Source organism: Athene cunicularia, assembly GCF_003259725.1.
Source record: "Athene cunicularia isolate RWA chromosome 2 unlocalized genomic scaffold, athCun1 chr2_part1, whole genome shotgun sequence".
NCBI lineage: Eukaryota > Metazoa > Chordata > Aves > Strigiformes > Strigidae > Athene > Athene cunicularia.
Genome location: NW_020799095.1, coordinates 20,810,831 through 20,823,909, shown reverse-complemented (window position 1 = coordinate 20,823,909; position 13,079 = coordinate 20,810,831). Strand labels below are relative to the sequence as shown.

Sequence of the window (13,079 nt, the reverse complement as noted above, 5' to 3'; positions counted from 1 at the left end):
ATGCATTTCATAGTGCTCACACAAATGCTGTTAAGTTCATCTCCCTGACCTCTAAGTAACTCTAATTTTACCTACCAGTGTCAAACATGACTCTATTGCTAGTACTCTTCTGAGGCATATCTTAGCTTAAATGCAAGCACAGGAGTCTCAAACAAGTCAACAGTGAAAGGGTTGTAGTTCTGAGGTATGCCCTGTTTTGAGTTTTAAGCTACTAAAAATACTAATTTAGGCAAGAAGCTTTAGTTAATTGAAGTTAATTCTACATGCAAGCACCTATAGGTAAGTGCTATGAAACAGGGCTAAGCAAACAGTGTCTTTAATTGCAATAAATTGGAACTACCTGATATAAGTGAGTATATTCAAAAGTATGGAATTAAGAGTGTAGGTGAACTGTAGACATGCTATTTTTCAATGATCTAGTAATTTTGCTAAAAATATTATGATTTAATTGTGGGGGTTTTTTATTAGAATTGTCATGCTTGTGCATACAATTGATATTGCATCAAAATGGAGTTAGCATTTGCGTCTGAAATGTTCCAGCCGTAATTAGTTTGCTTGGCATTCATTCTGTGAGTTGATTCATCAGCAGTGTTGCAATTTTTTATTTTTACCTTCCAGAGGAAAGATTGTCCTGGGATACACTGAAGCAGAACTGTGTATGAGAGGAACAGGATACCAGTTTGTTCATGCAGCTGATATGCTTTATTGCGCTGAAAACCATGTCCGAAGTAAGCTTCATTCCCTGAGAAAGGGTGAAAAATCAAAGCATGGATTATATTCATACTGAAAAAATACTATGAAGTACTGGTTGGTTTTTTTTTTTATTTTAAAGAAAAAAACAACAAACCAAAACACGAAAAGAACACTACCAATTTCATGTGATCTTTTCCTCCCTATAAAAAGTTACTTATTCTGGATGAAGAAATATTTAATATTCCTATCTAGACCCTTCTAAGTTATATATTCCTGTTTCTGTCACATCTTGCTCATCTCACTTCCTTCTCTGCTCAACCCAACTTCTGCTATTTCTATTTCAATGACTTCCTTTGGGCAAAGGGACTATTTCAAAGATAGCTTTCCTGTTAAGAAGTTAAATAAAGCATTTTCTTTTGATATCAGTGTAAGATTTTTGACAGAAATTCATCTCTGATTTAGCATGCTAGTGTCCTATACATTTCTGGTTTTGATTCTTGGCAGCTTGATTTGGTTTAGGTAACAACTTAAGGAGAGAAGTATAATGTTTTAAGATAAGAAAATAACTGTCAGCTTTCTGATATGTAACTATTTAGTAGATAACTTCTGTCTTTGTCAGCTCTAACATTTCTGTCTTTGGAAGTTACAGAAACTTTTTCAGGATATTTTTGTGCTTCTCCTTTTCTACTGACTTCTCATGAAAAATTTTTCCCTTTTTCCCCTGATGTGTAATTAAATAATCCCTCTCAGTGGGTTAGTTCTCAACCTGTATTAAGCAGGTTTTCTGTTTTGAGTATAGTTCAGCCACTGTTGCCTGTCAGTGGGTTGATTTATTTGGTAGGGTATAAGAAAATAAATATTTCCAGAACAGAACATTTGAAATTTTGTTTGAATCTTTTTGTCTTAAAACTGGTTTTGCTCCATTTCTGATGCTGATAAAAAAGAGGTCCTTTAGAAAATAATATTTTTGGTAGGATTCTTAAACTTTACTAATATTTTTTAAATTTAGTTTTTATGTCTAGAAATGCAGTGTTTTTGGCGACGTACAACAAAAATGCAGTGTGTTTATCAAGCCTTGGTTAGTGAAGTGATAGTCGGAGTGAAAAATAATGGATTTTGAAGTACCTCTGCATTGACCAGTCAAAATTTGAAAGAATTAGGTTCAGAGCTACTGTGTTTTCTAATTCCTTAAGTCATAGTCACTTTTTGGAAGTAAAAGAAACTTTGGCTTTTGTCATTTATGTTCTAGTACTTATTAGTTTCTGTTACTGCAGAAATAATGGATGAAGCTCCATATAGGTTGTTGCCAGTCTCTAGTGGATATCTTACAACTGCTTGCAGTTTTGGCTTTTATTTTACCATTAAATTAAAGTACACATCTTAAAGTGAATGATCGTTCTGTTTCACCAGGAATACATTACTGCCACACAGAAATGGGTGATTAAGGACATGAGATTTGTAAAATTGCTCTACAAATGGGATTACTTTAATGACATGACAGATTTTCCTATTATTGTTCACTGAACAGTAAACAGTATACTTACTTTTTAACTCTAGTGATGAAGACAGGTGAGAGTGGAATGACTGTATTTAGGCTTCTAACCAAAGAAAATCGATGGGCCTGGGTACAGGCAAATGCACGTCTTGTCTACAAAAATGGAAGACCAGATTACATCATTGCCACACAAAGACCTCTTACGTAAGTCATCTCATAAAGCAGTGTACTTCAAAAACTGAAAACTTATGAGCTTGTTTATTTTGAGGAAGGACTTATTTATATTTAAATAAACCCCCTTTAAATCCTGAACTCCATAAAGAAAACCTCTTTAAATTTGGTAACCAACATTGAAAATAATTCTGGTATTCCAGTATTTATGTGGCATCGTCCTTTACATGTAAAACTTTAGATGTTTTGATTTCATATAAAGAATAAGAGCAATAGTGTAAGCACCAAGTTACTCCAACCTATTTTTAATTCAGTATCCCTATTAACTGCAGTTTTGTAGAAGAAACAACAGATAACAAAGAAATAAAGTCTTTTATGGTGCTGAACTAAATTTTACCTAGTTCAGCATTATTATACAGGTTAAATATTTTTTCTATGAAATCTATAAAACAGAGAAAAGAGATATTTCAGTATAGAAGTATTCAGTTGCTTGCTATCCCAAGAAAAATATAATGCATGGAACAAAGCCCACTTATTTTTATTTCAGCTCATAATGTACAGAAAATGGTGTATGCAATCTAGATTTAATTACAAATGTAAGATGCAAAGGTGGTATTACAGTCATAAGCTCCTTATTTCATAATCTGCTCCTCAGTTTAACTCAGCCAAATTGAACTGGAGTAGCTAGGAATTTGAAACATGACTACAAATAGAAGTTTTGGGGTTTGTATAGTCATTCCAGGGGACAAAAAGATTACAGTAACTGTTCAGGACTGCAGTATTATGCTATTATATGATTTATTTTCAGAGATGAAGAAGGGGCAGAACATCTACGGAAGCGTAACATGAAGTTGCCCTTCATGTTTGCCACTGGTGAGGCTGTGTTATACGAGGTATCTTTCCCTATGTCGGGCCTTATGGATCCCTCTCAGCTGAAGAATAAAAGCACGACAGGAAAAGGAGCCAAAGCAACGCTACACAATGATTCTGTGGATCCAAACTCCCTGCTAGGTGCAATGTTAAGGCAAGATGAGTCTGTGTATCTCTGCCCTCCAGCATCACATAAACTTTCATTTGAGCGGAACTTCTTTGCAGACAGCAGAGATGAACTGGGCAGTGTTGTTAGCAGTGGCTGGACAGATAATCTCCTACCTGCTGGAAATGACAACATTCTCAAACAGGAACTAATGGAGTGTTCCCAGGACAGTACTGTTCCACTTCCTGAAGACAGTGCAGCCCTCTTTCAAGATAACAAAACCAGTGATTTGTACAGCATCATGAAAAATCTGGGTATTGACTTTGAAGACCTAAAGTGTATTCAGCAGGATGAGGAGTTTTTTAAAACTGAATTATCTGGTGTGGATGATATTGGGGACATCGACATAACTGATGAAATCCTGACTTACGTTCAGGATTCCTTAAATAAGTCTGACTTCTTATATTCAGGCTGTAACCAGCAACAGTCCCTGATCCAGAATGAAGGTTGCTTGGTACAGCAAGAGTTAGATCCACATCAACTTCATCAGCACCAGAAACAGCTCATGGAGCAGCAACAGCAACAGCAGCAGCTCTGTCAAAAGATGAAACATATGCAAGTCAATGGGATGTTCACAAATTGGAGCTCTGACACCAGCATGCCTCTTAGCTGCTCACAGCAGCAGCCCCAGCAATATGTATTCCCCGGCATGCATGCCACTACATCCGAGTTATCTTACAAATCAGAAGTAAACACTTCCCCTTATGCGTGTAGGCAAGAGTTTATACCTTACAAGCAACCCCCAGCAACGATGACACAGCTTTCTAATTTTGCTCAAATGGATTTCCCTGTAGCAGATTTTGACAGATCGACCTATTCTGATTCTTCCAACTTGGAGGATTTTCTCAGTTGTTTGCAGCAAGTCCCTGAAAATCATGAGTGTAGGATAAACTCTGAGTCGGTTATGCTAACTCCTCAAACATGCTATGCAGGTGCTGTTTCTATGTACCAGTGCACTCAAGAAGCACAACCCAGCTGCATGGATCAAATGCAGTATGATCCTATGATGGCAAGTCAACAAACATTGTTGAACAAGGTAAGGTAAACAGCATTGCTGTATTGCTTGCATTTTGAATTGTGTTTTTACTAGTTTGGGTGGCTACTGGGATGCAGAGTTTGTCATAATTGAATCACTGAGTTTGAAACTAATGGGTTAGCAGTGTGTAAATGTCCTTGATTTATTTGTTCATTAGATTGAAGAGGGTTGTGTTTGGTCAAGTTTTTATATACGTGTATCCACAGACTGGTTGCTCTCTGGCGCTGTTAAAGCAAGAGTGAATGAACTAGTCTGTTGTACCTACCAGTAATTTTCCCAGTAGGAGCAAAGGGAAAACAGATCGGTCAAAAGCTTGGTATTTGCTTATACGTTTTTTAGAGGAGTGGAATGATGTCAGTAATATTGTCTCACACATTCATTTTTATGAAATGTGCTGTAAGGATCCAGAAAAATATTTTGGTTTTAAAAAGTTAGTGTTCTCTAGCTACTCAGATTCTTCGATGATTTTGGAATTGCTTAAATTATCAGATTATAATATCACATAAATAGCATGAAGTATTAAGTAGTACTGCATTTCTGCACACAATGATATTGCAAAAATATTTTTCTATATTGTCATAAGTGAAAGTCATCTCATTCTGCAAGCTGCTGTCTAAATTGTCTACTGAAGACAAAAGAGCAGGAAAAAATTATACTTCACAGGTAAAATTAACTTACAAATAAAAAAAATTGGATTACTAAGGCAGTTTCTGATCCTGAATAAACTTTGACGTACTTTTAATTGTACTATTTTATTTCTGTTAATGCTGCTCAGGTACAGAGCCTCAATTCTTTTTTATTACCTCACTGAGTTAATGTTCTGAAGTACTGATCCTACAAATGCTTATGCACATGCATAAGCATTTACAGAATTAAAGTATTAATTGGCATTTAACCTACACAAGACAGAGGTGAGGAATGCAAGTAGAACATACCTAGTTTTTTGGTATGTTTAATACCAAGTGCAACACCTATCCTTCTGAAATGGAAGCCTTTTCCACTATGCTTTACTAGTGGAAAAAATGTAGTTGCTGAATTGCAGAAATTTAGCTAAAATGTAGGACAGTTCAGCAAGACGAATAGCTTCTGCCCAATTGCCCAAGGGCTGAAATAGCATGAAGTGACTTTGGCGAACTGCAGTGCTCAAGCTTGCACAGTGCTTGGCTGTATGTTTCCTGGCTGTAGTCAGTGTTATTAGTCCTTCATAGTGCTTGATAGTAGGGTTGCAGAGCAGTTTGAGTCATCCAAGTCTGTTATTGGTATAGAATTATATAGAATTGTTATTGTCACAAAAGCTCTACTGTTTGTTTGCATCAGTTTTGAACAGCCAGTGCAAAGCAATTCCATTTCTTTCTTTTTAATGGTTGGTTTCAAATATATTTATTTTGTAGGTTATTTTCTTATGTTGCCTTAATTTTTGTTATGTCACATTTTTGTTATTTTTTTACTTATTTTTTATTGTCTATCTGTAAAACGTTTTTATTGTCTATCTGTAAAACGTTTAATGACTAAGATGACTTCTCTGAATGCAATAAATGTATGGTATACTTGTACTGTGTGGATCTGGATAGCATTGCATAAGCAGAAACCTAGTGCAGAACTGATACTACCCTTCTGCATGTTAGCTCCTGTTTACCTCTGAAGAGAACTGCTGAACATTTGTCGAAATGTGCTTGAAAGAGGAGCATGCTTCTTGATGAGATAAGGAAGGATTATTCACCCAACCCCTTTTGTAAAAGAATGATTGTAGATAGCTGATCTCCAGGTCCTTGTGGGTCCAACACATCTGTATGTCAGTTGGGTGCTGTGGGGGGTGGGAAGAGACTGCTTGTTCCTAAACCAAATAGACTTTTGCAGCCCACACTGCTATATACTATTCACATGAAAAAACCCCCAACATCTCTTGTGTCAGACTGTACTCAGTTTTGACCTCTAGTCACATCTACCAATTAACATTTTTATAGATTGAGGCAAAGTAAGGCTCTATGTAAACCAAAGTTGTTACATTGAGAAGTGTTTTAATGTAGAAACATTTTTTTACCTAGAAATGTCATTGCTTCAGAGAAAGATAACTCTATATATGCTTATATTACAGAGAATGTATTTAGTCTTATATCACAGGAGTTAAGAACTTTAAAGTATGAGGACCTGTGGGAACTAGTAAGTCCGAAGGATAGCTGGAGTGATCTTGTAAAATATCACCTATACCAAACCCATGATAGCAAATAATACACATTTCTTTATTGTAAATAGGGAGAATGTATCGCTGCTTATGATAATAAACTTAAGGTTTGATTTTATTGCTAATTGGTAACTTTAGTAAGGATGTGACTAAGCAGCTAGGATACTGCTGTCTGAGCTTATGTTCACACAGCCAAAGTAGGGCAGTCTTTGTGGCTGGATTTAGCACACTGACATCCCTAGCAGCGGTTGGGGTCTGGAGAGGGGACAGACGCTACCCAAGTCATGATTGCTATACTTTCCTCAACCTTCTAACTCCCATCGTTTTCTACATGAAAAGACTAGGGGATTAGAAAGCCAGAAGGGTCTGTTGTGGTCGTCTGCCTTGACCTTCTGCCTAACTTGTAATTGTGGTAGGGTCATAGCCAATGTAGTCTAAAAACACTTTCAGTGATGGACAGGGCAGAAGGGCCTTAGAAAGTTTGATAGCTTAAGATCAATATTCCTTTATTAAGCAGGCAAAACCTTGCTAAGTACTAAATTCTGTGTTGAAAAGTTTCTTAGAAATTTTAATGGGCATGCTCATCTTGTTAATGAAGAATATTGAAATAATCGTCTTCTGTCAGAAGTAATCCTGATTTATGTTATTGTAGCTATCTTTAAAAGTATGGCAACTTTGATAAAAAACATAATTCACCTCTCCATAGTCTTGTTAAAAATTTAGAAGAACCGTACAGTTAGTTCAGTGTTTGTGCACAAGGAAAAAAAAACAATTTCCGAAACCCAGCATGTTTTGACAGATGAGTGAGTGTGTAATATACTTTTTAAGGATGAACCTTAAATGAATGAGTACTTAGGATATAAGTTACTCCTGAAGAGATGATGGAAATGTTTAAAATACTTTGCTGTATTTTCTTTGCATGACTGAGTGAAGTATTTTATAGTTAACGTGACTTTTCTGTAGCATGACAGGAAGCATTACATCAGATGATTAATCCTATGAACAGTAATGTTGAGACTGATGAAAGCCGCTCATTGCTCTTACTTGGCATTGTCACTATGAAAATTGTCAAAAAAGCCTGCCCTATGACAACTCTGTGTGGATTGAATGTAGTATGCTTCAGCTTCTTAATAGGATTGCACGTGCATTCCTGGAAGAGCTGTAAAGTCTGATTCCCACTGCAGACATGAAAGTATGCAAATAGGTTGCTTTTAAAATGCAGCAGCTGGATGTGGAAATTAAGAGTGCTCAGTCAGACTGTGCTTTCTACAAATGGAAGCTCTATTACACTTTAGATAATAGCGATGTTTCTTTACTTAGCCAGAAGTAGGACTCCCACTGACTTCAATGTGGGTAAGTTTCATTCATGATTCAAACCCTACTTTAATGCGAATTAACTTCTCATCATTCAGCATTAGTGTCTTTAGAAGGATTTTTAAAAACTTACAATAAATTGGTTTCCCATACTAACCATTTATATGGTCTTTTTTCCTGCCAGTTCCAAAACAGTTTCAATGGAGGAAATGTAAATGAAGCATATCCCTCTCAGTTAGATGTGATCAGTAATGCACAGACTGCCACACATCTTCAGCCTCTTCATCATCCGACAGAACCCAGATCCTTCTCCGATTTGGCATCTAGTGGATTTATGTGATTCAGATCTCGAGCTCCATCTGTGATTTTGTCTGGGCATCAGGCTGCTCTGAGGAAAAGCTTGATAAGTCTATCTTTTAGTATCGGACTTTAACAGCTAAATTCCATTTTGAGAATATGAGGTTGGTTGCACTATATACTGGTGGATATGTAATCCAAGACCTGGCTTTTTAGAGTGACAGGTGGGATTAAAACTTCTGACTAAAAGTATGCGTGTGCTGTTTTCCATCAGATTGACTGTGTCACTGCAGTATGGATTACATATGTACTACAGACTATGTCATGCTATACAACATAAGATAAGGCAAATGGTTTTGTTGTTTAGAAAATAATTGGGCACTTTACAAATAGCATCAATGGCACAAGGAAGATGATTTCACACATGGATTATTTCCAGACTTTATTTTTTAAAAAATTTTAAAAGCTCTGAAATCATGAGAATCAAAAGCACTTAATTTTAATGCATAGTAAGCTCTTTAATCACTTATTTTATATTTAAATCCTTTTGTTTTAAGTCTCCATTTCTAGCACTTTAATAGAAGGCTTAATACAAGGATATGATATGCAACTTCAGGTTTTCTATGAAACAGACCCCTTGCATTCCTCCTTTTCTTGTCAACCTTAAGTGCCTCACAGTTTAGCTACCTTGTTTCTGATGGGAGCTTATTTTAGCAAAACTCACTATAAATGTCATCCATATTATGTGAACTTTTATCTAACATCTACAGTGCTACTGGCTGTATTTTATTTTTATTTTCTCCCCTAAAAATAATTTGTTTAGAGTATGACTTAATTCTTTATCTGTGAATTTGTTACACTATGATCAGGAGTGATTACTGTTCTGAATTTAGTTCAGCTAAAGAGTTTTGGTTTATTCTATACTGCTTTTCTGCTTTCTTCAGGTAATACAGGGTATATTAAAAAAGCAGATTTTGCTGAGGGGAAGGAGCCTCAGGTTTAGTTTTAGATTATTAATGCTGAAAAACATGTGCCTTATCTTGTGTTAAAATGCTCATAATATTCTTTAGAAATAATACAAGGCTGCTCTATGCAAATATTTTCATTAAAATTGATATTGAAAAGGATTGCATGTTAAATTCAGGGGAAAGGAGTCTCAGTAGCAATTGGTATTGATGTTTACTTTGACTGCAGTTTTCAATGTTCATAGCGGGGAAAGGGTCAGTTTTGGTTTAAACTTTATCCCTAGCAAATTGCACTGCAAAGTACAGAGAGGTTATTCTCTCTATGTATGTTGATCCATTTGAAAAGCTTTGTGCAAAATGTGAAATTCAGAAAAGAAAAAAGTGATTAGAGAAATTCTCCTTGCAATAGGTTTTATTTTCAGGAAAAAAAATCCACATCCATAAAAACATTCTGGGTTTTCGGTTTGTTTTTATCTGAGAGGATTGTTAAAATTGCAGACACCAACGTTTGGTGCAAAATAATAATCTACATGAAAAATACAGAAATGTGTATATGTTCAAAATATTTCATACTCTTGTGTGTTGTATAGTTCATATATAATAAAATGTCTTTGTAAAATATTTTAAACCCATAAATTTTAAAGTGTTACATCATTATATGTTAAGAACAATTTTATTACATTTGTTATATATAATATAAAATGGTAATTTAGCCAGTTTGTTTAAAACAAGCAAAAGTAAATTGACTCCCTCCAGAAGGTTGTTAATATTGTTTAATACAAGGACAATCATTTACAATTGTAATCCTTTCATAGCTGAAATGTGCTTTCTTTGAAGAAGAGCATATTTTCTTCCGTTCTGTGTGATGTGATATGCTAGGCCAAACTTTTAATTCAGTAACAATTTTTCAGATTAATAAATTCTGCAGTTCTTTTAAGTAAAATTACCGTATATGAAAGGGACATTAAGGAAGCAATTACTATTCAGGAAAAGCCCATAAAGACATTGTGGGTTGCTTTTTTTTTTTTTTTTTAAACGTTTCAGATTTTGTTTTCAGCACAAGACATCAGTTACAGATTTAATTAATATCATTAGAATTAATTTGTGACTGTCATTTTTTAATTGAAGGTCTTGTTTTAAGCCAATATCTGAAACGTCTTCCATATCTATCTAGTTTATCATGTTTGCATTTGAACTTGCAAATTAAAAAATGCTGTAAAACCAGAAGGTTCAAAGGGATGATGTATGTTTTACATCTTACAAACCAGTATATATCCTGTTTATGAATTTAGTTAAACCAAATACATGTTGTCCTATCACTAAGTGCCAAGGATGCAGTACTGCAACTGTGCTGCCCTACTTACTGTAAACAAATTAGTTGTTTATATGCATATCAGTGTATTTTGTGCATTATCTTATGCGTACAACATTGACTGTATTAGTGCACTCTTGATCTGCACCAAACTGTACCTACAGTGCACGGATGTTTCTGAATTGGATCTCTATTAGCCCTTCAGGTCTGTTATAAGTAACATTTATAACCCAGTGTTAGTCAGTATTACTACCCATTTTTGTACAAGTTTTCTTAGCTTGTTTTTCTCCAGTTCTTACCTCTCCTTTGCTATGCCTGCACATACCATGCAATACACCTCTTGCGTTAAGGTATGGTTTTGTAGCGCTCTTGCTCATCTCCAGTAAAGTTTGTAAGACATAATATATGGTAATAAAATAATCACTTGAATGTAGCTGAAATGTATGTTCTTTTACTGCAAAAATTTTTGATTTCAGCAGTACACAAAAAAAACCACATTATCATACCATTACTAATATCTGTTGAGAGCTCATCATCTAATAGTTTACAAAACTATTGTTATTTACGTCACTGTAGACTTTGCACTTCTCTGAATATTAGATGCAAATACAATGTATATAATTTAGTGGTGAACAAATGTGTATTTGTCCATGGAATTAGTATTTTATACTTGCATGAAAATGAGTTTATAAATAAACTTTGTAAATAGTAAGCCACAATTAGCAGTTGGAAGGCTTCTATATTCATTGCTTAGTGACAGTAAATTCACAGTTGAACAGTACTGGAACAGATTTCTGCATAGATGCTGCTAAAAATAAGAAGCATTTTCTCCTTTGAGATTCGTAGCTGGCCATTGGTGCCCTACTTACTGTTTATTGTTATCTCATAAATAGTGGTTTTAAGTTAAGAAAATTCTTTTGGTTTATTTCTAAGTACTGATACTACGGTTTCCTGGGTGCTATACTGACTTTGCATGATAATCTTTTAAAATCAATTGTAATGCTGAATCAAATGTTTCACTTTAATCCCGTGTGCATTTTAAGAAATTTACAGTAGTTCTTTGGTCTAGTGACATCATGGTCAAGAATTTAATTTATTTCAACTACTCTGTCTTGTAGTGTATTAAGACACATGTCTTATCCAGAATCAGTACTAGGCTATGAACTCTGTATGTAGGTCCTCTTGTTACTGTACTTGCATAGCACGAAAAACCCAAGCTAAGATACAAGAGTAATTCAACCAGGCTGCAGGTCTGTTAAGTAACATCTGGAAATAATCAGGCAGTAATATAAGCAACACAACCCATTCTTTTTTGTAGTCTGTTTTTATTTGTTAAAAGGATACCTTCAAGCCACATATCAACCTGTTCCAGAAGTGTAAGACCTCACTGTCCAGTTTTGTTTGAAGGGGAGAGATACTTTCTTTTGGACTAAGACATTTTCTTTGATTTATGGAACTCGACTTCTAATTCAACATCAGAGTTAACAACCATGGTGGTATCTAACCTACACTAGGCCATTGTGTCATAAGCTCAGGCAGTATGTTGGTGGATTTTATCTTACTCAAGGCTCTGTCAGAGGGTCGCTTTCTCAAATATCTCTTTTAGAGATGCATTTTCATAGTGAGGAACCACGTTTCCCACTCACACACTTAAACTGAGAGCTGTTTTGTTCTCAGGTGATTTTGTTCATGTGAGAACTGGCTTATTAAGTTAGGTTAAAGTAACTAGAATGAGAGTCTGATTCCACTCAGTATTTTTATGCTGTCCACTGATTAACAAATTATCTTCCTGCCTTCTTCCTTCTCTGCCTAGGCATCCTTCCCTGCAAGCTGACACTTTTAGTGCTAAATAAGTAATACTAGAACAAAACAGCTTTAGACATCGAGAATACAAGTTGACATCTTGAGCTAATGAAATTCCAGTCACCGTTTACTCTGCATAATCTGAACACTTAATGATTTCCAGTATGGCCCACTGTTCGTTTTTCCTCCTTTCACTTCTGTTCCCTCCAAGTGAGCAATACGCACTTTGACTGCTTACCAGGGAATCTGAGCCAGCTCTCCAGAACATCCATTCTTACTCTCAAGCAAGTTCTAGTGCACTGACTTTTGTGGTGAACCTATGTTTTATAAATACTCTTATCTCTTGCTCTTTCTGACAAGAAGGACCGGAATAGTAAGGCATAGGCAGCCAAGTGCAAAAATGTTCAAAAATTCAACCAAAGATGTGAAATCAAAGATGTGATCAGTCTATGGGATAATGAGGTTTCTTCTTTATAACCTAACCTTTCTAGTCAAGGTCCAGCAGGCAATGTTATTAGCATTAAACAAAGCTAGGCAAAATTTAGTTTCCATTGTATACAGTCTTTGAGAAAGGGAGAGGTTCCTCAGCATTGAGATTACTGTGGTTTTTATACTTTATACTGAAGCCAACAGGCTCTATCTTCTCTTGAATCCAGACTGGCTGCAAATAAAATATTAAGCAATATTCAGAAATTAAAAACTTCAGATTTTTTTACTGTTTTGAAGGTTGTGTGTGATAACTGTCAGAATGTCTAAAATCTGTACAAATGTTTGA

At 35.3% G+C, this 13,079-nt stretch overlaps 1 protein-coding gene across 1 annotated transcript in view; it reads left to right on the top strand.

The window, feature by feature from the left end:
- AHR (aryl hydrocarbon receptor) overlaps positions 1-11,706 on the top strand; it is a 59,201-nt gene extending 47,495 nt beyond the window's left edge. The window contains exons 7-10 of the mRNA XM_026841736.1: positions 619-728; positions 2,251-2,392; positions 3,168-4,431; positions 8,112-11,706. Of these exons, the coding sequence (XP_026697537.1) occupies positions 619-728; positions 2,251-2,392; positions 3,168-4,431; positions 8,112-8,267 (1,672 nt within the window). The 3' untranslated portion in view covers positions 8,268-11,706. The remainder of the gene's footprint in view (positions 1-618; positions 729-2,250; positions 2,393-3,167; positions 4,432-8,111) is intronic.
- The last annotated feature ends 1,373 nt before the right edge of the window (positions 11,707-13,079 follow it).